This window comes from Dipodomys ordii, unplaced genomic scaffold (genome assembly GCF_000151885.1).
Source record: "Dipodomys ordii isolate 6190 unplaced genomic scaffold, Dord_2.0 Scaffold81, whole genome shotgun sequence".
NCBI lineage: Eukaryota > Metazoa > Chordata > Mammalia > Rodentia > Heteromyidae > Dipodomys > Dipodomys ordii.
This window is the reverse complement of record NW_012267297.1, coordinates 294,830-322,796: the sequence shown is the minus strand read 5'-3', so window position 1 is coordinate 322,796 and position 27,967 is coordinate 294,830. Positions and strand designations below refer to the sequence as shown.

Below are 27,967 nucleotides of genomic sequence, written 5' to 3'. Positions count from 1 at the left end.
ATGGATGGAGATGTGATGATTGCTGGGTTTTTCCCTCTCTACACTTTGGGAACAGATCTTAGTAACACCGATGCTTTTGAGCATGAAGCGAACAAGCCGTAAGTAACTCATTAATTTATTTCCATTTACTGTTTTGTTCTCAGGATAGGGAATGTATGGGGGAACTTTGGAATCACAGATGAGTGTACTCTTTCTTCCTTACCCTGAAAACCCATTCATACTGCAACAGAAACAGCTCAGTTTCACTGTTTTATCTTTTATTTTCGATCTTCTGAGAAGTAAGTTTATAAATGCTAATAGAAAATGTCTCTGATTTTCTTTCATGTAGCTTCTTTTGCAGTGCTGTAAGCACTTGACTTTACTCCAGTATCTTCTCCATCCCATATCTCACTGCAGATGATGAGGAGACATTATTACAAACAACTTGTGTCAGTATCATGAGTTCTGTGCTAAAAGGCTGAAGTCACAGTTTCATCCCCACAGGCCAGTGGCATCAGGACTGGTCTTTGGTAACACATATTTTGAGGACACTGAAAAAAAAACCTCTTATTGTAGACTGCTGAATCCTAAGTTAATTCTGATTACTCAGGAGGCTGATATCAGAGGATCGAAGTTTGAAGACAGCCTGCCATGAAAATCTCTGAGACATTGATCTCAATTAATCAGCCAAAGCTGGAAGTGGTGCGGGGATTCAAGAGGCAGAGTGCTAGACTTGGGCAAAAAAGCTCAAGGAGAGTATCCAGGTTCTTATTTCAAGCCCTTGGAAACACACACACACACACACACACACACACACACTCTCTCTCTCTCTCTCTCTCTTTCTCTTCTCTCTCTTTTACTTTAGAAAAATAGCTACAGTTTCAAATTAATCACTGTGTAATTATTTCATGTTACATGTGCTCCACAATCCCAAAGATCCCATAAGGGAGTCTTTTATCTGCCCAAGATGAGATTTGCTTTATTTGTGTACATGCATGTCCTTGGCTATTGGTCTCTAGCAGAGGGTCTCAATAAGTGGCTACTCAAAAAAAAAGAAAGAAAGAAATGTGACTATACAAAACTCCAAGGAACTATAACAGCCAGCTTGATACCTATTTCAAGAGAAATTGTCATTGCCTCTACCATGTGCTGTCTCCTTTTCAAGTGCTTGTATAACAGGTATAGCCTGAGATAGCTGCCCACTGATGGGAGCAGAGATGGCAGGGATAGGAATTACTCTGTTCCCTGCATTAGAAAATATATGTCCTTATCTTATATGTCACTAGTATGGGCTCATCCAGAATCCTGCATAGTATGTGTTGATATGTGTAATAGTGGTGATTTCTGCTGTGGTTATTCATGATTTTTACTTCAGTCTTATTACCTTTGTGTTTCTGTAAAAGTCTTTTGATTCATGCTTACTGCTATTTGTTTGTATTCTCTATTTCTTTTTTATGCTTGATTTTATTCTTTCTGCTGATTTTTAGATTGCATTTCTAGTTCCTTGAGATGCAGGGTAATTTCTGTTTATAGTATCTGCTCTCTTGATTTAAGCAAGGTTATTAGATTCCTTCCATTCTTCCATTTTCTATATCTGTAGATTTATTATATGCAGTTGTCATTTTCATTGATTCTTAGGTTCACTTCATTTCTTGAAATTTGCCTGAAAATTGAATTTATCATTCATTAATTTTTGATTAATTGAATACTTTTAATTTAATGAATATTCAAGTAATATTAATGGTTGGAAAATAATTCATTTGATTTGCATGTTCGGTGCCTATTTTCCTTGTTAATTTCTAGCATTGCAAGAGTGTGATCTGCATGTGTGCTCAAAATACTTTCAAAAAAATTAAAACGTGGCAGGTGTTTTGCCCATCATCTCTCTTGGAAAATATTCTGTACATTGATGATAGATGTTTTATTCAATATAAGTTGGTTGAAATTTCCTCTTGGCTATTTCTTATGTGGGGCTTGCCTAATCAAGGGTGAAATTTAATTCTGAATCTTCACTGTTGATTTTGTCCGGAAGTCTCTCAGTGAAATCTTAGCTATAATTGCATTGAGGACGATCTCAAAGTCTGCTTATAGAGATCAGTGCTTGAGTATTGTTAAAACCAACACTTAGACTTACTTTATCATCTCGTGGCTTTGATCCCTTTTATTATGACATTACAATGTATCACTTTTTTATTCTTTCACTAAAGTCTATTTCATGTGATATGTTACAGATACTACTACTTTTTGGATTTAATTTGCATGGACAGGCTTATTTGACTTTCTTTTTTCAGTTTTTTAGCTGCTACTATGAAGGTGAAGTACAGATATATTATAGTTACGTAAGTCAGGTAATGAGAAAATTCCTTTTTGAATGGTGCCAACTCTTCCCTTATGTTCTTCATTTTTTCCCTCCTGATCACTTCCCCAACAAGTTTTATATTTCAGTTTTGACCTATTGTCTAGAGAGTATCACTGCTGCATTTGTTAACCCTTTATCCCACCATTTCTGTGTACCCCTTAACTTTCATCAGAGCAGATAAAATTATATACATAATAAATAGTGACAAAGGAGAAAACAAAGAAACAAACTCAAAAATCAAAATAACAAAAATCTTGTTTCCATTTCTTGGGAGTTTATTTCAATAAACATCATTTTAAGATTATATGCATTCAGCTATTGAGCCTATGAGGTCTTCTTCTGAGAATATCATTCTTTAGTCTCACTGTATGAATGCTTAAAGCCCTGTCATGACCAAGTGTGAGGTTTTGTCATTTACCATCCAGTGTATTTACTTGTAAATATATTGTAGATACATATTATAAACACATTTATATTACAACAATGAAGGAAAACATGCAAACTATGTTTCTTTGGGTCTGGCTTACTTTGCTTAATATTATATTTCCAAGTGTTTCCATTGTCTTATGAAGGTAGTAGTGTCATACAGATGGAGTCATGCCAATTTGTATATATTCCACGCTTTCTTGATCCATTCATCCACTGAAGGGGATCAGGGTTGATTTCATATCTTGGCTATGGTAAACAATGCTGCAATCAACATGATTGGACAGATATTTTAGTGTGGCCTCAGTTGTGTTTATTGGATGATTGTTCAGGAGTGGAATTTCTGGGTTATAGGGAAGCTCTATATTTACTTTTTTGAGGAATGCTCATTTTCCTTTGGAGAGTGGTTAAAAACCTTTACATTCCCACAAGCAGTGTAGTAATGTTCCCTTTGGACCACATCCTGGCCAGTATCTGTAATTCTTAGTTTTCTTCATAATTGCCATTCTAATTGGAGTAAGATGGAATCAGATTTGATTTGCATTTTTTTTTGCCAGAGGTTTCAAATATCTCTTCATGTATGATTTGGACATTCTTATGTCTTCTTTATACAAATCTCTCTTTTTATCCCATTTACTAATTGGGTTTTTAAAAAAAATTATTAGGTGGGAGTTATTTCTTTTTTAATCTCTGAGTAAGTTTTAGGTTGAGGTCTTTGGCTTATGCATACTTAGTAAAGACCTCGCATGTTATGGGCTATTTATCTTTCTTTTTTTTTTGTCGGTCGTGGGGCTTGAACTCTGGGCCTGGGCGCTGTCCCTCAGCTCTTCAGCTCAAGGCAAGCGCTCTACCACTTGAGCTACAGCGCCACTTCCGGTTTTCTGGTGGTTTATTGGAGATAGGAGTCTCAAGGTCTCTCCTGCCCGGGCTGGCTTTGAACTGCGATCCTCAGATCTCAGCCTCCTGAGTAGCTAGGATTACAGGCGTGAGACACCAGCGCCCAGCTGGGCTATTTATCTTTTTAAGTGTCATGCAGAAACTTCATCTTCTGGCAATCCCATTTATCTACACTATCTTTGGTTCGTTGTGATTCTGGATCTTGAATTAGGAAGTTTCAAACTGTGCCAAGGATCCTTAGTGTTTCCTCATCTCTTACTATAATATCTTCAGGGTATGTGGTCTTACATTGAGGTCATTGATCCATGTGGAACTGATACTTTTGACGGGTGATATACAGTTATCTCCATATGTATACTGAATTTTGCCAGCACCGGTTGACTTTCTTCCATCCTGTGTTTTTGGTTTCCTTATAAATTATTAGATGGCTATAGGTATGTGGGTTCATACTTTGGCCATTTCTTCCATTGGTCATCTACTGCCACTACCATTTTTCATTAGTATAGCTTTGTCACAGAGTTTGAAGTTGGGTATTGAGAGTTCTCCAACCCTGTACTTGATGCTAAAGAATATTTTTACTCTCGTCTTTGATTATTCTATAAGAATTTTCATATTGCTTCTTCTATATCATTGAAGAGTGTTGTTGAGATTTTAATGCATATGGCATAGAATTTGTAGATACCTTGGAGCAGTACTGCCATTACTGCCCAATCAGGAGGATGGAAGGTTATTCTATTCCCTTATATATGTGTTGAATTATTTAGATTTTTAAGTTTTCTTCATAGATTTTGTTCACATCTTTGGTTAAGTCCCAGGCATTTTCATTTTTTTGAAACTATTACTAAATAATTGCTATCCTGACTTGTCTCGATCCTGTCATTGTTGGCACACCAAAAACTATTGTTTTTTTGTGGGTTAAGTGAGATCCTGCTACTTTTCCAAATCTCTAGATCACATCAAATAATTTGGGGAAGGAATCAATGGTTGTATTTCAATGCAGGATTTTGCCATCTACATACTTTCTTCTTTCCTTATTGAGATTCACTTTATTTTCTTACTCTTGTTTTATTGTTCTTGCTAGGAATTCCTCTACTCTATTTAAAAGGAATGGAGAGTGTGGACATCTTTGTCCTCTTCCTGATTTTAGAGAAAACAGTTTCAACTTTCAGCCATTAAGTATAATGTGGGCTATAATTTTGTGATATATGGCCTTTATTATACTGAGGAACATTCTATAGATTCCTAGCATATCCAGAGCATTGATCATAAACCGGTGTTGAATCTTATCACATGATATTTCTGAATCGATTTAGATGATTATGTAGTTGTTGTCTTGCTTCTGTTGATGTGTTGAATTATTTTGAAGAACTTGTTCATATTGAACAAGATTTGGATCCCTGGAATGAATCCCATTTGATCCTGCCATATGATTTTTTTTTGGCTAGCTGTTCAGTTAGCTTGAATGGAATTTTAGTGAGAAGTTTTGCATTGATGTTCATCTAGGAAATAGGTCTACATATCTCTTTCTTTGGTAAGTGCATGTCTGGCTTTTGGTGAATGCTTAGCTGTCTTCAAGGAATGAATTGGGTAGTGATCATTCCTTTTTGATTTCATTGAGGAGTTTAAAGAATATTGGAGAGAGTTATCTTTGAAGGTCTTATAGAATTCAATTGGACCTCCATAGATTCATGGTCTTTTCTTGGATATGAGGTCTCTTTTTCCCATTTCAATTTCTTTCTTTCTTTTTTTTGTCGGTTGTGGGGCTTGAACTCTGGGCCTGGACGCTGTCCCTGAGATCTTCAGCTCAAGGTGAGTGCTCTATGACTTGAGCTACAGAGCCATTTCTGGTTTTCTGGTTGTTAATTGGAGTTAAGAGTCTCACGGACTTTCCTGCCCCTGCTGGCTTTGAACTGTGATCCACAGATCTCAGCCTCCTAGGCAACTAAAATTACAGTAATAAGCCATCGGAACCCTGCTGCTATTTCAATTTCCTTACATATTATGCATCAATTTAGTTTGTTCCCATCTGTCTTTTTAGATATGGTACATCTTTATTCTGTAGGATTTTACCATTTCCTCCACATTATCCAATATGTTATGATAAAGTTTTAAAAATTATTCTTTTATAATTTTCTGAATATTAAATGTATGTTTTGATTTTCCAATTTTTGCCTCTAATTTTATTGATTTCATTGATTTCTATTCTTTTTTATTTTTACATTGTCTTTTTTTAAAGGCACTGATGACTCATGCTTGTAATCTTTTTATTTATTTATTTATGTTTTGGGTCCGGTTGTGGGGCCTGAACACTGTTCCTCAGTTCTTCAGCTCAAGGCTAGTGCTCTACCACTTGAGCCACAGCGCCACTTCCAGCTTTTTTCTTTCTGCTTATATGGTGCTGAGGAATTAAACCTAGGGCCTCAGGCATGCAAGGCAAACGCTCTACCACTGAGCCAACTTCCCAGCCCCCATTGTCTTTTTTTAATTATGAAAATGCCATACAGAGGGGTTACAATTACCTGGGCAAGGTAATGACTACATTTCTTTTCTTTTTGCACCTTTGTGTTCCTCTTCTAAAAATATTCTCCTTTGGTCTGACTCTGTGTGAATGCCTGGAAAGCTGGATAATTGATCATGTCACTGTGTATTTTTTTATTGTGAAAATAACTTACAAAGGGGTTAAAATTACATGGGCAAGGTAATGAGTACATTTCTTATCAAGCATTGTTGCCTCCTCCTTTGTTTCCCCTTCACATCCCTTCCCATCCCTTCTCATCCTCACCCCCCCCACCCTGCCAAAGTTGTATAGTTCGTTTTTCAACATAACGACTTGTATATCTCATTGTTGCAATGGGTCCACCTGTATCCCTATTTAAATGATTTGTTTTTCCCTTCCCCTCCACAAATTATGCCAACATCAAATACAATGAAAGCAGGGGTTATACCGTGTGGGAGGGACATACAAAGCAACAAAGAAATCATCTTATAAATATGTTAGAAACAACTGAAAGAAAGAAAAAACAACATTTGAATACTTACCTTGGGGTTCATTTCACCCAATATTAACTTATATGACCTTTTCTAGTTGTCTCAGAAATATACTAGTTATTTCAAATAAGGGAAACCATGGGACCTAGATTTCTTTAGGTCTGGCTTACTTCACTAAATATAATTTCTCCAAGTCTTTCCATTTCCTAACAAATGGGGCAATGTCATTCTTTCTGATGGAGACATAGAATTCCATTGTGTATATATACCACATATTATTGATCCATTCATCTACTGAGGGGCATCTGGGTTGGTTCCATGTCTTAGCTATGGTAAATAATGCTGCAATAACATAGATGTGCTGGTAGATTTAGTATGCTCTTGTTTGTGATCATTTGGGTAAATGTCCAAAAGTGGGATTGCTGAGTCATAGGGGAGCTCTATGTATAGTCTTTAAGGAACTTCCATACTACTTTCCAAAGTGGTTGAACAAGTTAACACTGCCATTAACAATGCACTAAGGCTCCCTTCTGTCCACATCCCCTCCAGCATCTGTTATTAGCGTTCTTGATTATAGCCATGCTAACTGGGGTGAGGTGGTATCTCAATGTTGTTTTGATTTGCATTTCATTTATGGCTAGGGAGGTTGAACATTTCTTCATGTGTCTATTGGCAATCCTTTCCTCTTCAGAGAAGTTAGTCTTTAAGTCCTTAGCCCACTTATTTATTGGGCAGTTGTTTCTTTGAGGATTCATTGCTGGGGGATTTAATTTTTTGAGTTCCAGGTATATTTTAGTTATGAGACCCTTGTCTGTTGGTATGGCTAGTGAAGGTCTTCTCCCAGTCTATGGGCTTTTGATTGATCTTGCTAGCTATGTCGCTTGCCATGTAGAAGCACTGCAATTTCATGCAATCCCATTTGTCCAGATCATTCATTGATTTATTGTGTTTCTGAGTGTCTATTAAGAAAATTTCTGCCTGTGCCAAGGAGACGTAGGGTTTCTCCTATTCTATTCTGTAATGTTTTCAGAGTGTCTACTTTGACTCCAAGGTCTTTGACCATTTGGAGTTGATTCTGGTGCAGGGTGATATAGAACTATCTAGCTTTAGTTTTCTACAAGTGATTAATCAATTTTGCCAGCACCATTTACTGAAGAGGCTGTCTTCCTTCCATTGAATTTTTTTAGCTCTGTTATCAAAGATGAGGTGGCTATATGTCTGTAGGTTCATTTCTGGGTTTCAATTCTATTCCATTGGTCCTGAGGTCTGTTCTTGTGCCAGTACCAAGATGTTTTGATTGCTATGGCTTTATAGTAGAGTTTAAATTTTGGTATTGATTTTGCTGTAGCACTGTGCTTTCTGTGAAGGATTGTTTTTGCTATTCGGGTTCTTTTATTGTTCCATATGAAGTTTTGGATACCTTCTTCTATTTCCTTGAAGAAAGAGGTCGGAATATTGATAGATATTGCATTGAATTTCTAGATGGCCTTGAGAAGTATTGCTATTTTCACGATGCTGATCCTTCCAATCCAGTAGCATGGGAGGTTTTTCCACTTTCTAAATTCTGTTTTGATTTCCTTTTTCAGGTTTTTAAAGTTTTCTTCATAGAGGCCTTCACTTCTTTGGTTAATTCCTAGGCATTTTATTTTTTGTGGGGCTATTACAAAGGGAGTTGCTTTCCTAATTTCAGCCTCACTTTTCTCATTGTTGGCATAGAGAAAAGCCATTGATTTTTGAGGGTTAATTTTATACCCTGCTACTTTGCCATAGTTTTGAACCAGCTTGCGTAATTTGGGAGTGTAGTCCGTGGGATTCTTTAAATACAGAATCATGTCATCTGCAAAGAGGAGAGAGTTTTACTTAATGTTTCCCTATTTGAATCCCTTTTATGTTTGCATCTTGTCTTATTGCTGTAGTAGGCATTCTAATACTAGATTGAAGAGAAGTGGAGAGAGTGGACATCCTTGTCTGCTTCCTGGTTTAAGAGGAAATGGCTTTAGTTTTTCACCAATAAGTACAATGCTGGCTGTAGGTTTGTCATATACAGCCTTTATTGTATTGAGGAATGTTCCATGGATTCCTAATTTTTCCAGAACCTTCATCATAAAGGGGTGTTATATCTTGTCAAGTGCTATTTCCACATTTATTGAGGTAACCATGTGGTTCTTATCCCTGCTGTTGTTGATGTGATGAATTATAATAATTGATTTGTGTCTACTGAACCAGCTTTGCATGCCTGAAACGAATCCTGTTTGATCGTGGTGTATGATTTTTTGGATGAATTGTTGAAGTTGATTGACCAAAATTTTGTTGAGAAATTTTGCATCAATTTTCATCAAAGAAATGGGTCTATATTTCTCTTGCTTTGATGAGTCCTTGCCTGGTTTTGGGATGAAGGTTATGATGGCTTCATAGAATGAGTTTGGTAGTGAACTTTCTCTTTCAATTTCATTGAAGAGTTGGAGGAGCATTGGTTTGAGCTCTGCTTTTTGCAAGCCTTGTAGAATTCCACTCTAAATGCATCTGGTCCTGCCTTTTCTTAAATGGATGGTCTCTTATTGCTGTTTCTATTTTAATTCTTGATATGGGCTTGTTAAGATGGTTTAACTCATCTTGGTTTTGTTTCGGCATGTTGATATTTGCTAGGAAAAGGTCCATTTCTGCCAAGTTCTCAAACTTATTAGCATAAAGGTTTGAGAAGTATTCCCTTATAATGTTCTGAATCTTGGTTGTTTCTGTGGTGATGTTTCCATTATCATCTCTGAGTTGATTTATTTTGGTGTGTTCTCTTCTTTTTTTGATCAGATTTGCTAAGGGTCTGTCGATTTTGTTAATTTTTTTTAAAAAACCAACTGTGTGTTTTTGAATCTTTCTACTTTTTTTGGATTCTAATTCGTTTATTTCTGATGTAATTTTAATTATTTCTTTCTGTCTACTGTATTGGGGTTTATCTGGCTGCTATTTTTAAAGGAGGTTCAGATTTCTCGTTAAATTGTTGGTTTCACATCACTCCAATATGTTGATGTAGGAACTCAGAGGTATACACTTGCCTCTGAGTACTTCTTTGCTGTGTGCCAAAGGAGCTCGTAGTTTGTGTGCTCATTTTTCTAGAATATCATGAACATTTGAATTTCCTTTCTAATCTCTTCCATGATGCACTCGGGATTCAACAGTATGTTGTTCAGCCTCCATCTGTTACTGGACTCCTTTGGTGGCTTTTGGTATTGAGTTCTAATTTTATTCCCTTGTGGTCTGAGAGAATGCAAGGTATAACTTCAATGTTTTTGAATTTGGACAAGTTTGCTTTGTGACCAAAATGTGGTCTATTTTGGATAATGTTCTGTGTGCTGCTGAGAAAAACGTGTATTCTGATGCTGCTGGGTGAAATATTTGGTAGATATTTGTTAAATCTAGTTGATGTATGCAGCTGTTTAGATCTGTGCTTTCTCTGTTGAGTTTTTGCCGAGTTGATCTGTCTAATGGGGATAGTGGTGTGTTAAACAATTAATGTCTTTGGATCTATGTGAGATTTGAGGGAAAGTAGTGTTTCTTGGATAAATTTTGGTGCTCTATTGTTTGGCGTATCGATATTTAGAATTGTAATATCCTTCTTAAGTAGAGACCCCTTAATTAGTATGAACACAGTAGTGGAAGAGAGAAGGCCCCTTATTAGAGAGCCAGATTAATATAGTGAGAAAAGATGAGACACAGTCAACAAGTGGTTGGATACCATTTCAGGAGGTCCCAAACACTTCTCAACTATCAATGTTAATGAACTTAACTCCAAATACATAACATAGATTGATTAATTGGATCAAAAATAATAGCCATTCATCTGCTGTCTAGAAGAGACCCATTTTGTCAACAAAAATGAACATTCTCTAATTGAATGCCTGAAATAAAATCTTTCAAGCAAATGGCCCACATAAACAGAGTGGAAGTATCGATCCTACTATCAGATGAAATATATTTCAAATTAAAGTTAATGAGAATAAACAAAGAAGGACTTTCCATACTAATAAATGGAATTCTCCTTCAGGATGATGTAATAGTTTTAAATATCTATGCACCAAATAATTGTGCACCTGATTTCATTAAACAAAAACTTCTCATTCTAAATCTTCTTCATCTAAGAAATAGATCCAAGCACAATGAAAGCTGGAAAATACATGACTGTCACATGACAATCAGAAGTAAACAAAATAGAGAAGAACATACTACAAAAAACATTAACAAAATTGATTTGTACTTTGAAACAAGTAACAAAATTGAGAGACTCTTAGCAAATCTGATCATAAAAAGAATAGAAATCGAGAGTCCGAGGAATATGGTGGCAGAGAAGCTGGAGGCTAAAAATGTTCTTGCAGAGAAAGCAGTTTCAGTGTTTCATTGAACAGTCCTAGCCTAGAAAATCACAAAATAGTGTTCCATCACAGTACAGAGAGTTTGGCCAGAGGGAAAATCCAGGCAACGAGACAGATCTGAAAACTTGGCAGTAGACGCAGCTGCAGTGGCTTTGACTGCAGCTGCAGCAGCCTTAGCCTCCATACCTACAACAGAGAGAGTCCAGGACAAAGGCACCAGATGCAGTGGGCATGCAGATTCTACTCAACACCAGCAAGAACTGAAAAGGAGCAGATTTCTTCATCCTGCAGACCAGAGATGGCCAGGAACTAAGACTGGCATGAGTAGAACCCTGACATCCTCCCTCCTTCTCAGGGAGCAGAGGAGGGAAGGCCACCCCTCCCCCCCCCACTACTGGAGATCTCCATCTTGATACTGACAAAGGCCTTCCAGAGCAACTAGCTCCAACTCAGGCCTTGGAAGAAAACTAGAGTCATTTTGCAGGTTACATGAACCTGAGCCAACCTGCAAGGCTCAGCTCCATTCAGGGGAAAGTCACCCAGCCAAGGCAGAGAAGGCTTTGCCCCCTGAGGAGGGGCTTTCTTCACTGGGTTAACAGAGCCAGAGACTGACCCTCCCTACAGCAGCCTAGACAATCAATTGAAATTCAGTAAACATAAATCCTGAGAATGCCTCCAGGCTCCACTCTGTGAGTGTCTCAGAAGCTAACCCCTCAGTGAAAAGCTACTGTGTGGTGAAAGGCCTCAACCGTACCTAGAACCTAATCTGTTGACTGCATCTGCTAACTAGAGTAAAGAACCATCTCCTTCTTTTGTGATACTCAAAGCAGATCTCTCTCCTATTGAACTAGCCTGGGAGGAGGATCACAAAATCCTGAGTAAGGCAGAACATTTTTCTGCCTGCTCAAACATACTGACTAAAGAAACCAATCAAGCCACAGGAAAATCAAACACCAGAAGCAGACCAGAGACTCCACCAAGAGACAGGTTACAGACACAGGGGAGATACAGGATCTTTCCATTCCACCCCCCTAAAAAAATTAAAGAACACTTTTTGTACCACTTTTTAATTTTAATTTTTATAAATTGTTATCTATTAATCTTTTTTCTCTCATTTTTTTCCTCTAATAATTTTTATTTTAAGGGTGTGTGTGTGTGTGTGTGTGTGTGTGTGTGTGTGTGCTTTATTATGTCTTTTGATCTTTTTGGTCCTTTATGTTGATTTTTTTTATTCTTTTCATTTTTTCTCTTTCTATCTTTTTGTGTGACTTAATTGTTGTTCTGCTCATCCCCATGTATATACCCGACATCGATTATTAGACCATATCCCCCATTGTGTGCATTCTTAATCCAGAAATTTATTACTCAATTCACAACCTCTTAGGCTTAACTTCTTTAATAGTTGTATTATATCTTTATACCTATGTAATTTTCAAGTAACTAACTTTAAGAATTTTTATTTTTTAGTTTTTCATGTCTCCTTTCTATCCCCCCTTACTTTCATCCTATTCTTCTCTCAATATCACTTCTTTAAACTTATATAATTTTTGTGTTTCACTATTTAAATTTAAATTATTTTCCCCCATTTTTTCTTTTCTTTTTTTTTCAATATCCCTCCTATCTTTCTGTCCAATCCATTTCCCTCTTAGAACTTTGGTTAAATTCACTCTCCTTTTACCTATCCACATCCCTCTAATCCTATTTCCCCCCACATTTCTCCCTAAACCTAATAATTTCTGAAAGCCAAATTCTTCTTTGCTGTTCTTAGTCCATTAACCCATAGTTGTTTGATGTTGAATAGATTGTGTCTATTAAACTAGATTGTATCTGCAGCCATTTTGACTGTGCAAATTTAGGACTTTGGTTGATGCTTGCCTTAAAATAGTGTTCTAGCACAAAATTTGTGTTACTTTCATACCAAATGGGCAGAACAATCCGAAAATCACAAGAAAAATGGCAAGTCCTGATATCTCAACTCCCACTCATGATAATCTGGTGACAGAACGGTTAGTGAATAATCGAGAGAAGAGTTCCCGAAAAGGTGTACAAACATGACTGGTAAACATGGTGAATGAAAAGATTGAAAATGTGCAAAGGACTCAGTATGAGCATGATAGGGAAAGAGAACAGGCAAACCAAAGATTAATATAGGAATCTCATGAACGTGAGGAAGCTATTCAAAGATTGATACAGGACTTGCGTGAGCAGATTGAGAACAGTCCAAGAGAAATAATGGAATTGCGTGAGCAGGCTGAGAACAGTCAAAGAGAAAGACAGGAATGATGTAAGCAGTCTGTGAACAGTCAAAGAGAACCACAGGAATTGCGTGAACGACAGGAAGCTCATCAAAGAGTAATACAGAAATTGAGAGCAGGATGAGTCTAGACAAAGATCAATAGAGGCATTCATGGAATCCATAAACAGATGGCTGAAAAAGTCAGGGAGACAACAAAGGGAATGCTGAATGGAACCCAACAGAAGGAATGGGAGTCCAAGGAAACCATAACAAATCAACTAAGTGATTTGAGAATAAACACTGAACACCAAATTAAGGAAGTAAAGAAGCTCATACAAGATCCAAAACAAAGCTCCAACAAAGAATTTGAAGCCATCAAAGCTGACCAATTAGAAGGAAAAGAAATAAAAACAAAGTAGAAAGTCTTGTCAGTAGGTTACTCCATGCATAAGATCAAATCTTGGGGATTGAAGACAGCCTAGATATTATACAGAAACAACATGCAACTATCCAAGACAAATCCAAGAAATATGACAGATCTATTGAACATTTGGAAGACAGTATCACAAAGCCTAATCTGAGGATAATGGGTGTAGAGGATCACCTAGAAACAGAAGTTAATGGTCTAGGAAATTTGTTTAACAGGATCCTAGCAGAGAACTTCCCAAACATGCAAAAAGATAGGCCTATTCAGATACAAGAAGCTTCAAGAACTCCAAATAGACCAGACTAGAACAGGACATCCCACTGTCACATTATAATCCACACAGGATCAATTCAGACCAAGGAAATGATCCTTAAAGTGGTCAGGGAGAAAAGATCAATCACCTATAAAGGGAAAGCAATTAGAATAATCTCAGACTTTTGAGCAGAGACAATTAAAGCAAGAAGAACCTGGAATGATGTGCGCCATGCCTAAAGACAAACAACTATCAACCAAGAATTCTGTAACCAGCTAAAATCTCCTGCATAAGCGAGGTCAAATAAAAACCTTCCATAGCAAAGAAAAACTGAAACAATATATCTTCACCACACCAGCTCTACAAAATATACCTAAAGATGTTCTACACATAGAAAACCAACAAGACCACAAGAAAAGGCTAAGAAACTGCACCCAAACTGAGAATCCCAGAACCATAGGAAGGACCCAGTTGCCGCATCCTTAATAAGTTGAATAAAATGGCAGGAACTCCCAAATACCTCTCAGTCCTAACTCTCAACATTAACAGACTTAACTCTCCAATTAAGCGACATAGACTGTCTTGTTGGATTAAAAAGCAAAATCTTTCTATCTGCTGCCTTCAGGAGTCACACCTTGCCCATTAAAACAAACACATTTTGAAAGTGAAAGGCTGGAACAAAATCTACCAAGCAAACGGCCCCCATAACCAAGCAGGAGTTCCAATACTAATATCAGATAAAATAGATATTTTCTTCTCTATTTTGTTTACTTCTGATTTAAATTTAATTGTTTCCATCTAGTTGTTTGGTGTTTGGATTGTTCCTGTTGTTCAAGAAGCTTAATGTTCCTCATTAAACTACTGATTTGAGATTTCTCCAATTTATTTTTGTAGGCCCTCAGAACAATAAATTTGCCTCTGAGTACAGCCTTTGTTGTGTCCCAGAAGAGTTGGTTTTTATGTGTTCATTTATGTTAAGTTCCATAAATATTTGAATTTCCCTTCCATTCCCTTCAATATCCCTTTGGCAATTCTGCAATATATTGTTCAGTCATCATGTTTTAGAGAATTTTATGTAATAGCTTTTTCATCTCAGATGTAATTGTATTCTCTTCTGACCTGTGAGGATATAGGGAATAATATCAATTCTTGAATTTGCCTTGAGACTTAATTATGATCTACTTTGGAGCATGTTCTTTGAGTTGCTGAAAAGAATGTTTATTTTGATGGTCTGGGGTCAATTATCCAGTAGATATCTGGTAAGTCTAGTTGGTCAATTGTTTAAGTCTGATTGTTCTTTGCAGAATTTATGACTAATTGATTTATCCAGTGGTGACAGTCATGTATTGATTTTACCAGCTTTCATTGTGCTTGGATCTATTTTTTAAGTGAAGAAGTTTTAGAATGAGAAGTATTTGTTTAATGAAATCAGGTGCACAATTATTTGGTGCATAGATATTTAAAATTATTACATCGTCCTGAAGGAGAGTTCCATTTATTAGTATGTAAAGTCCTTCTTTGTTTGTTCTCATTAATTTTAATTTGAAATATATTTCATCTGATAGTAGGATTGTACTCCACTCTGTTTATGTGGGCCAGTTGCTTCAAAGATTTTATTCCAGGCATTCAATTAGAGAATGTTCATTTTTGTTGACAAAATGGGTCTCTTCTAGACAGCAGATGAATGGCTATTGCTTTTGATCTAATTAATCAATCTATGTCATGTATTTGGAGTTAAGTTCATTGATCTAATTAATCAATCTATGTCATGTATTTGGAGTTAAGTTCATTAACATTGATAGTTGAGAAGTGTTTGGGAACTCTTGAAATGGTATCCAACCATTTGTTGACTGTGTCTCATCTTTTCTTACTATATTAATCTGGCTCTCTAATAAGGGGCCTTCTCTCTTCCACTACTGTGTTCTTGTTGGTTTTCTATATTTATAACATCATTAGCTATCTTTTCTGTTGCTGGTTTGGTGGAGAAAGTTATTTCAATTTTTCTTTTTACGCAGTTTTATACTTGTCCCTCAGTAATGAATGAATGCTTTGCTCTGTACATTATTCTTGTATGGTAGCTGTTTGCCAGACAACATTTCAGGCTCTAGTTGCATTCAGCTTCCAGATTAGAAATTTATATTTTCTGACAGGTTTACCTTCAGAAGCAATCAATTATTACTCTTTGATAGCTTCATGCTTCTTTTCCTTGGTTTCTATTGGTCCTGTGGAAATTACAATAAGACAGTAGTTCTGTTTTTGATCTGCTCTTGAACCTGAATGTGTCTATGTTTTTCCATAGTCAGGAACTTCTCTGCTAGAATTTGATTAAATATGTCTTCTCCTTCTTGAATGTCTAGACTTAAATCATGCAGTTTGACTGATCCCTGAAGTTCTTACTCTTTCTTGAACTTGTTCGAGAAAACTGTCTCCTCTCTTTTCTGTCTTCTGTTATGTATTCTGCTGTTAAGAACTTCTACTTTGATTTTTATTTCTTTCCTTTCTAATTGATCACTTTAACAACATCTAACTCTTACTTAAGTTTCCTTTTTTCATCATATATGGACTTTTTTACTTCCTTGATTTTTCTGTCTTCTCTCATATACTTTGCCGGGAGACTATATTTTCATTGGACCCCTTTCTATCTTGTGATCTTCATTAGGCTTCTCTTTGTAGATGCTATGCATTCTTCTAATAATTTTTATTTAGTCTTCTCATGCGCACGTAAACATATTTTTGCTGTGATTTTAAAGCCTTTTAAGAGCTATCTTCCTGGTCCTTCATTGTCTTCCCTGTAACATGGGTTTTCCTGTAAGAATTAAGCTTCCTTTATTTGTCATTTTTTCTTGTATTTCAATTGATACTTTCTATCCATTTCAAATCATTTGTATGTCTATTTTGCCTCTATTATTTCCTTCTTTGAACAATGTGTGTTGATTTCATTATATTAATTTCTTTACAATGTACACAGACAGACTTACCATTGCACAAAATGACATGACAAAAGAAAAAGAAAAGTACTTTGCTCCTCTTTACTCCTGTATATTCTTTTCTTCCCAGTATCTCAATCTAAATGTATTCAGATGTTAGTACTGATTAGTGCAATTTCCCATTGTAGCCTTGAAAGGTGTATTTCAATGCATAGGTTCCTCACAGTTCTTTCTTTATCCCCCATGTTGGAGGTTCCTCTCCATAATGATTGCTTTGGAGTTGGATAGCAGCCTATAGTTTTATTACATAAATAAGAATAAAATTCCTTTATCTTATATGTAAGCTCTTATTCTGGTTAACAGTTCAGGAAGAGCTATTCATTGTGTTGGGTCTGTGAGCAGAGCTTCCTATAGAAATAATCTTCATTATATGAAGTTTTGTCTCTGAAAGATGCTCTTAAATTGACAATATCTCATTTAGCTGCACTTGCAATATAATCACACAACATAAATCAGGTGACTTGAAACACAAGATTTTTTACACAGGTGGAGATAGTCACCCAGGGTGAGGAGAACAGAAAATTTGGTGTCTCATGAAAGCCTACTCCATGTTTAATGAAACATTTTGGTTGTGGTCCAAGTATGTGGTAGTGGAGATTAAACAAATTCTTTCTCATCTTAACCAAGTTTCTGGATGTTATTCATACAAATTCCTTTCATGCCCTTACATAATCCTATACACTCTCATTCCATCCCAATTAGGGATAATATTTTAACATATTCATTGGCAGAGAAGTGAAGCATTCACTTCAAAATAGTCGTAAGTTTGAAATACTCCGTCTGAATTTCTATGTTCACTATGCAGGTTTACTTTCAAGAACTACCAGTTTGTTTTGGCCTTGGCTTTTGCTATTGAAGAGATCAACAAAAACCCTGATCTTTTACATAACTTGACTCTGGGATTTGATATCTATGACGTTCAATATGGAACAAGGACAACATTTAAAAATCCCTTCATTTGTCTCTTTGGAAAGTACAAGATTCCAAACTATAACTGTATGAGAGAGAACAAGTCAATAGCAGTACTTACAGGAATGTCAGGAGCACTGTCTACCCAGATTGGGACACTGCTGGACCTGTACAGGTTTCCACAGGTGAGAGTGGGTAGGGTGGGGATATTAAAAATGCCTAATTTGGTTCTACTTCAGGTATTGGAAAAGAATGATAGAGACTGGATTTATGAACCACTAAAATTATCAAACAGTGAATATACAAAAAATGGGATATCTATAGTCCTATTGACTTGGAAAAAGATATGGACAACTTTGAGCAGATAAAGGGCTTGTTTTAATGTGTGTTTTTTTTAAAGTGTTAGGCATTATCATTAATTTTCTTTAAAAAGTCAGGAAACAAAAAATGACATTAAAGTTTCAAAATATGTTGAGCCAGGTACTGGTGGATCACATCTGATATCATAGAGAATCAGGAAATGTATTTCTAATTAAGTAAAATAAAGCAGGCAGTATTATGTGGTTCAAGTGGTAGAGTGTTAGATTTTAGGGAAAAAGCCAAAAAGTATATGAAGCCCTGAGTCCCTGGCCCTTTACTACCCCCCACCCCATGTATGATCATGTACAAGATATACTGAAAGCAGTCAGGCTTAGAAATAGAAAGGAGGTATATGTTCCTCATATATAATGTAAAGACGAAATAAAAGTATGCCCTTCAAAGCAGAAGTCACACCAATATCCCCTCAACTAATCAATGAAATTAAAAGTGAAAATTCACTACCAAACTATTTCTATGAAGCCATCATAACCCTCAGCACAAAACCAGGCAGAGACTCTTCAAAGAAACTATAGACCATTTTTTTTTGATGAACATGGATGCAAAACTTCCTCACAACATCAAAAAAATCATACACTAGGATCAAACAGGATTCATTTAAGGAATGTAAAGCTGGTTCAATATATACAAATCAATTTATATAATTCATCACATCAACAAGAGCAAAAAGAAACACATGATTATCTCAATAGATGCAGAAAAAGCATTTGACAAGATCCAACATCCCTTTATGATGAAAGCTCTGGAAAACGTAGGAATCCATGGAACATTCCTCAATATGTCAAAAGCTGTGTATGAAAAATCTACCGCCAGCATTATTCTTTTCTTTCTTTTTCTTTTTGCTGATCATGGGGCCTGAACTCGGCCTGGGCACTGTCCTCAGCTCTTCAGCTCAAGGCGAGCACTCTACCACTTTGAGCCACTGCACCACTTCCAGCTTTTTCTGCTTATGTGGTGCTGAGGAATCAAACCCAGGGCCTCATGCATGCAAGGCAAGCACTCTACCACTGAGCCACTTTCCCAGCCCCAGCATCATTCTTAATAATGAAAAGCTCTAAATTCAGGAAGGAGGCAAGGATGTCCACTCTCTCCCATTCTCTTCAATTTAGTATTAGAATTCCTAGCTAGAGCAATAAGCAAACATAAAAGGAATCCAAATAGGGAAAGATGAAATAAAACACTCCCTCTTCTCAGATGATAATGATCTTGTATTTAATGAACTCAATGGACTCCCCTCCGAAGTTACTAGAGCTGATCTGAAACTTTTGCAAAGAAGCACGGTATAAAATTAAACCTCAGAAACCAATGGCTTTTATGTATGCCAATAACAAGTAGAATGTGGCTGAAATGAGGAAAGCAACTCCTTTTGTAATAGCCAAACAAAATATAAATCACCTAGGAGTTAACTAAAGAAGTGAAAGACCACTATGATGAAAACTTTAAAACCTGAAAAAGGAAATTAAAGCAGAAGTAAGGAAGTGGAAAGATTTCCCATGCTCCTGGATTGGGAGGATTAACATTGTAAAAGTGGAAATACTGCTAAAGGTTACGTACAAATTCACTGTGATACCCATCTATATCCCAACGTCATTCTTCAACCAAATAGAAGTAGCAACTCCAAAATTCATATGGAACAATAAAAGACCCCAAATAGGAAAAACAATCCTTAGAAGAAAGAAAAGTGCTAGAGGAATATCAATATAAAATTTCAAACTCTACTACAAAGCCCTAGTAATCAAAACAGCTTACTACTGGTACAGCTTGGTACTGGCACAGGAACAGAGTTGAAGACCAATGGAATAGAGCTGAAGACCCAGAAATGAACACTCAGACCCATACCCACCTAATCTTTGATAAGGGTGATAAAAATAGAATGCAAGAAAGACAGCCTCTTCAGGAAATGGGGCTGGCAAAATTGGTTAAACAACTGTAGAAAAGTAAAGCTAGACCCATATATATCAGTCTGCATCAGAATCAACTCCAATAAGATCAAAGAGCTCGAGGTAAAAGCAGACACTCTGAAAACATTACAGGAAGGAAGAGGCAGCTCTAGGGCTCCTTGGCACAGGCTGAAAATTTCTTAATAAAGAACCAGAAACACAACGAAAAAAAGGGAAGGTCTGGACAAATGGGATTGCATGAGACTGCAGAGCTTTACATGGCAAAGCATATAGCTAGCAAGATCAATAGAATATACACAATGGAATTCTATGTCTCCATCAGAAAGGATTACATTGCCCCATTTGTTAGGAAATGGAGACTTGGAAAAAATTATATTAAGTGAAGTAAACCAGGTCCAAAGAAACATAGATCCCATGGTTTCCCTTATTTGCAATTACTAGTATATGTCTGAGACAAGCAGAAACTGTCAGACAAGTTGATGTTAGGTGAAATGAACCCCACGATAAGGACTCAAATGTTTTTTTCTTTCTTGCTATTGTTTCTAACATATTTACAATATAATTTCTTTGTTGCTTTGTATGTCCCTCGCCCATGGTATAACTCCTATTTTCACTGTATTTGATGTTGGTATAATTTGGGGAGGGGAAGGGAAAAAACAAATGGTTTAAATATGGATACAGGTGGACCCATCGCAACAACGAGATGTACAAGATGTTATGCCCAAAAACGTACTTTACAACTTTGGTGGTGGGGGGAGATAAGGGAGGAGAGCTGGGAAGGCAGGATGGTAAGGGAAAACAAAGGAGGAGGCAACAATGCTTGATAAGAAATATACTCATTACCTTGCTCATGTAATTGTAACCGCTCTGTTACAGTATTTTCACACAAAAAAACTTAATAGAAAAAAAGTTCATGGATTGGGAGAAGATCTTCACTAGCCATATAACAAACAAGGTCTCACATCTAAATTATGCTTAGAACTCAAAAAATTATATCCCCCCAAAACAAATCCACAAAGAAACAACCATGTTTTTAATAAGTAGGCTAAAGACTTAAAGACAGATTTATCTGGAGAGGAAATAAGAGTGGCCAATAGACACACGAAGAAATGCTTAAGTTTTCTAGCCATAAAAGAAATGCAAATCAAAACAACATTGAGATTCCGGTTCATCCCAGTTAGAATGGCTATAATCAAGAAATCTAATAACAACCAATGCTGGAGAGGATGTGGCCAAAAGTGAACACTCCTCCATTGTTGGTGAGAGTATAAGCTTGCTTAACCAGTTTGGAAAGCAGTATGGAGGTTCCTCAAAAGAGTCCACATTGAGCTCCCCTATTATCCAGTAATCCCACTTTTGGGCATTTATACACATGATAAAAAACATGGCCATACTAAAGATACCAGCACAACTATGTTTATTGAAGCATTATTCACTGTAGCTAAGATATGGAACCAACCCAGATGCCCCACATATATATGTATGTATGTATATATATATGTATATATACACAACTATGTATATATACATATATATGTGTATACACACACATATATGTATATTCTGAATTCTATGTCTCTATCAGAAAGAATGACACTGCTCCATTTGTTAGGAAATTGAAAGACTTGGAAAAACTCATATTAAGGAAGTAAGCCAGGCCCAAAGAAACATAGGTCCCTTGGTTTCCCTTATTTGCAATATGTAGCATATGTCTAGAACAAACAGAAGAGATCAAAAGCTATGTACATTTGGCCATATTAGATGATGCTAAGAGAAATAAACCCCAAGATAGGGACACAAGTGGTTTTATTTTTCTTGCTGTTATTTTTAATGTACCTATAATGTAGTATGTGATTATTTTGTTTCTTTTGATGCTCTTCTTCCATGTTATAACCACTGCTTTCACTGTATTTGATTCTGATGTCCTGCATCTTGTAATAAATAATAAATTACTGAAATAAGAATGCAGGGTGAGTCAGTGTAGCAATAAGATGTACAAGACACAATGTTGAAAACAAACTTTACAACTTCTTGGGTAGTAGGGAGGAGTTGGGGAGCTAGGGAGGGAAGGGATAGTAGGGGGAAAACAAAGGAGCGGTAATAATGCTTGGTAGATAATGTACTCATTACCTTACTCATGTAACCCCTCTGTACATTATCTTTACAATAAAAATGTATTTATAAAACAAATAAAGTATAACTATGAAATATAAAAATATATGGAATGCACACATATATATACACACACACAAACACACACAATCAATTTGACTCAATTATGGCACATATCAGACTAAAATTTCATGGTGTAACCTCTCTGAAAAACAGAGAGTATAAAAAATGAACAACAGAAAACTGAAGATTATCTTCTCTGATAAGGGGGTATATGTTAAGGAGATGTGGAAAGGGGCAAAGGAATAAGGAGTACATGGGTGGGCAAATACAACATGCTATTCAATGTACCTATGTAGAAATGCAATTAGTAAACTCAGGGAGGTGGATGTAGATGATAGGAGTTGATGGAAACAGCAAGAAAGATCAAGAGACATAGTACAAACAAAATGATACATTGCAGAATAATTTAAAATTAAAAATATTTCTAAAAAAATTAAAAGAATAATGTACCTTCCATCTAGTTTACATAGTTACAAAATATATATCACGACTGAAATTATGTTGGACGGAAGTCTTCTCATTCCTAGTGTCCTATTTTCATTCCCTTTAGATTACCTCTGGGCCTTTTGATCATGCCCTGAGCAACAACAACAAGTTTCCTGCTCTCTATCAAGTGGCCCCAAAGGACACATCGATAGCAACTGCCATGGTCTTATTACTGCTTCACTTCAGCTGGAATTGGGTGGGACTAATAACCTTAGAGGATGAGAATGGTTTGTGGCTTCATCCTGCATTGAAAGAAGAGATGGCCAAGAACAGAGTTTGTGTAGCTTTTGAGGTAGTGATCCTAAATTTTGCCTTGTCTTATGCATTAAAATTTATGGCACATTATAACCAGATTAATAAATCTTCAGCCAATGTCATCATCACATATGCTGATAATGAATCCATACTACAGATTATAATGTGTGCTGATCAATTTTTAATAGAAGGGAAAGTTTTTATCATGAACTCAGAGTGGAATTTAACCATGAGAAAAAGATATTTTATTCTAGGTTCATTCCATGTACCTCTCATTTTTGCACACCGTCACCCAGATGTTTCTGGATTCACAGATTTTATCAAAGCAGTTAACCCTTCCAAGTACTCAGAAGACTTTTTCCTTTCCAGGCTGTGGTTTCTCTCTTTTAATTGCTCAGATTCTAAGCCTGACTGTATAATATGGGAGAACTGTCCTCATGATGCCTCCTTGGATTGGTTGCCTGGACACATTTTTGACATGACTATGTCTGGAGACAGTTACAATATATACAATGCTGTGTATGCTGTGGCCCAGGCTCTCCATGAGATGCTTCTTCATCAAACAGAAGCAAAAACAATGGGAAATAGAAAAGGGACATTGTCTTCCCCCACACAGGTAAGGTCTTCTGTGTTGGATGGCACACACCAAGAAGAAAGTCACTTCATAGAGAGGTTTCTTACTGTATGAAATCAAATATTTCAGGAATTTTCCCAAAACTTAAGAAATTATATTGCTTTAAATGAATTTGAGATTATTTAGACATGTGTTCATGTGCACCTCAGAAAAAGCAGGTCAGGAACAAGGACAAGATGTATTCCATATTTCTAAAAATTGTTTTAACTACAAAGAGTTTAAACATGCTAATTGGTAATGTTTTGAGAACTGTGAAATCACTGTTTCCCTCTGCATTTCTTAAGTAATTGCAGACAATGAGCTCCTACACATAATTATCTTATTTGTCATAAGTGATTCAATTTTATTTTACATTGCATATTAAAAATTTACCAAGCTCAATCTATAGACATTCACAGAGTTAGTGAATGTGGAAAATTGTAGTTAGGCAACTGAGAATTGTCTCCTTCATGAACATGGAACTAGGTTTCTCTTGAAAAGAGGACTTCTCTTTCCATGCTGAGTGACTACGATTCAGAAACATTACATTTACTCCTCCATGGATTGGGATACTTAAGTGTCTCTGCCATTTTCATATTCTGAATCAGAAATTTAAGGCAACCGGGAGCTCATCTTCACATTTTTCATATTAAATCTGGGATGTACTTCTTCTCCATAATATGATGTTTCTCTTTTAGATGCATCCTTTTCTAAAGAACATCCAATTTCACAATCCTGCTGGAGATCAAGTGATTTTGCATGAAAAAAGGAAATTGGAGGCAGAGTATGACATTGTGAACAGTTGGAAATTTCCAGAAGGTCTTATGCTTGAAGTGAAAGTAGGAAAGTTTTCTCCATACTCACTACATGGCAATCAACTATCTTTATCTGATAATATGGTAGAGTGGTCCATAGAAAATACAGAGGTGTGTTGGATCACTTTGTAATGATTTTAAGGACATATAAGTAAGTGAAATTCAACTTAAAATTTGTACCTGGTTGTGTGCCAGGAACTTACTCCTGTAATACTAGCTACTTAGCTGGCTGATATGTAAATATCATGTTTTCAAATCAGTCCTAGCAGAAAATCCTGTGAGACTCATCTCCAATTAATCATCAATAAAGCTGGAAGTGGATCACCCATTAGGATGTTGGCCTTAAGCAACAAAGCTCAGATACACAGTCTAGCTTCTCAGTTCAAGACTTAGTTGTGGCACACATACAAACACACACACACACACACAAATTTGTAGATTATATGCTTACTAACAGCCAAGTATTATACATTTAAATATTTCCACCTTAAGAAACTGTATGCACTGACTGTTGGATAGGAAAGGAATAGAATAATTTAACAGGAATGGTCTTTGATGGCTCAGGTTTGATGGCTCAAGTTTGTAATCCTATCTACTCACTAAGCTGACAAACTAAGATCTAAGATTACAGGTCTGGCTAATGCTCAACTGGGGAGAAAATCTCTGAGACTCTTATGTCAGATAAATAACAAAAATCTCAAGTGCAGATTTGGTTCAAGTGGTAGAATGCTACTTTTGAAGGAAAACAATCTCTCAAGAGCAGTACCCAGGCTCTGAGTTTAAGCACCAGGATCAACTTAAAAAAAAAGTTAACAGTGTGGTTCTAAAGGATTATTGAGCATGTTATCATAAAATATAAATTGGATTTTTCTAAAGTTTCTATGCTGTGACAAAGTACAAAAGGAATCATTTTCTCTGTTTTAAAGGTTTATTTTGCTCCATCTTAAGGTAGTTCCATTAAATGGTTAGTTGCCTACTACTTAATCATCTAAGTAGTGAAGGAGTCTGAGCAAGACAAGATTCTCACCTCATAGTCACTGGAAAAATAAGAAGATATGATGGGCCTGGGGTTAAACAACCCTAGCAAAAGGAGGCCTGTGCAATATCTTACAACATCATTCAAACAATTCAGAGGATTCTTCCTCTTTACACCTCTTCAGTCACAAATGAGTAGAAGAGAATTAATAATCACACGAATTCAAAGAAAATCTGCAGGGCAAGCCACTAGGACTTATTTTCTCACCATTAACTTTCACCATTTTAAAAAAGATTTTATTTATTTATTTATTTTTACAATCAGTTCTGATTTTCATTTTAAAATGTTTATGCATTGAAATTGTTTAAAAAGTTAAAGACAGACTTACAGAATTTTTAAATTGAAACATATGTTTACATATATGTCTACATGTATTTGCTTATCTTTTTAGTTTTCTTTTTTTTTATTGTGAAAATACCGTACAGAGGGGTTACAATTAGTATAACCCCTGTTTTCACTGTATTTGAGGTTGGTATTTATTTATTTTAAACTTTATTATTATTATTTTTTTTTGTGGGTTATGGTGTTTGAACCCTGGGCCTGGGCACTCTCCCTCAATTCTTCAGCTCAAGCATAGCATTCTACCACTTGAGCCACAGCGCCACTTTCAGCTTTATCTGCTTAGGTGGTGCTGAGGAATTGAACTCAGGTCCTCATGCATGCAAGGCAAGCACTCTACCACTGAGCTACTTTCCAGCCCCCAACTTCTACCTTTTAAAGGTCTTACACTTCTCAATAGTTCAACAGTCTAGATAAAGATCAAGGGTACAGCTCATATGCCTTTGTGGTATGGTGTGAAATCTATAGCAGCATTCACTTAACTAACCAGATTTATGTACATAAAATAATGTGCTTAACAATCCTATCTTTTAAAATAATGGGATTTTTGGAATGTCAGGTAAAAGTTTGTACAGTTACTGACATGTATCTGATTTTTCTTAGCCTCCTCTCTCTGTCTGCAGTGAGAATTGTGGTCCTGGATTCAGAAAATCCCCTCAGGAGGGAAAGGCTGCCTGTTGCTTTGATTGTACCCATTGCTCAGAGAATGAGATGTCTAATTGGACAAGTAAGTTCATGACTTACTTGTACTTATAATGTACTATGTCATTTTTTTGTTTCTGTGGTATGTTACTCACCCACAGTATAAGCCCTGTTTTCACTGTATTTGATTCTGGTGCCCTGCATCTTGTATATACACTGTCCTAATTTTGGGAGGGCAAGGGAAAAAACAAAATGCTTAAATAGGGATACAGGTTGACCCATTGTAACAATGAGATATACAAGATGCTATGTTGAAAACGAACTTTACAACTTCAGCAGTGGGGGGACTGGAAGAGGGAGTAATTGGGGAGGAGGAAAGGATGGGATGTTAAGGGAAAAACAAAGGAGGAGGCAACAATACTCGCTATGATGCTCATTATTTTACTCAAGTAACTGTAACCCTTCTGTTCAGTATTTTTACAATAAAAATGTATTTAAATAGAATTACCTCTGTAAAGGGATTTTAAATTGTTTTTAAGTACTGAAAAGCAACTAATATTTATTTGACTTCCTCACAAGATATGGAGCAGTGTATGAAATGTCCAGATCACCAGTACGCCAACACAGAGAGAAACCAGTGCCTCCTAAAAACTGCAAGTTTCCTGGCTTATGGAGAGCCTTTGGGGATGGGCTTGGCCTGCATGGCTCTTTGTTTATGTACACTCACAGCAGTTGTTCTTGGAGTCTTTGTGAAACATCACAACACCCCCGTTGTCAAGGCTAACAACCAGACTCTCAGCTACATCCTGCTCATCTCCCTCATCTTCTGTTTTCTCTGTCCCTTGCTTTTTATTGGCCGTCCAAACACAGCCACCTGCATTCTACAGCAAACCACATTTGGACTTGCATTCACTATAGCTGTTTCTGCTGTCTTGGCCAAAACTGTAACTGTGGTTCTGGCTTTCAAGGTCACATCTCCAGGGAGAAGGATGAGGTGGCTACTGCTATCAGGGGCTCCTAACTTCATCATTCCCATCTGTACTCTGATCCAGGTGACTCTCTGTGGACTCTGACTGGGGATTTCCCCTCCCTTCCTTGACACAGATGCACATTCTAAATTTGGCCATGTGATAATCCTGTGTAACAAGGGCTCCCTCACTGCTTTCTACTGTGTCTTGGGATACCTGGTTTTCCTGGCCCTGGCCAGCTTCACTGTGGCTTTCTTGGTCAGGAACCTGCCTGATATCTTCAATGAAGCCAAGTTCCTGACCTTCAGCATGCTAGTGTTCTGCAGTGTCTGGCTCACTTTCCTGCCTGTTTACCACAGTGCCAAGGGGAAAGTCTTGGTGGCTACAGAGGTTTTCTCCATCTTGGCTTCAAGTGCAGGACTCCTGGGCTGCATCTTTGCCCCCAAGTGCTATATCATTTTATTAAGGCCTGAAAGAAATTTTCTGCATGGCTTCCGAGATAAAACCCACATTGGTAGAAGTAAGCCCTCTTAA

At 36.7% G+C, this 27,967-nt stretch overlaps 1 protein-coding gene across 1 annotated transcript; it reads left to right on the top strand.

Moving 5' to 3' along the window:
- Window positions 1–27,967, top strand: LOC105992191 (vomeronasal type-2 receptor 116-like). The gene is given in 6 exon segments (XM_013025015.1): window positions 1–98; window positions 17,722–18,010; window positions 22,830–23,636; window positions 24,332–24,559; window positions 26,427–26,550; window positions 27,045–27,967. Coding segments are annotated over 6 exon segments (2,469 nt in total).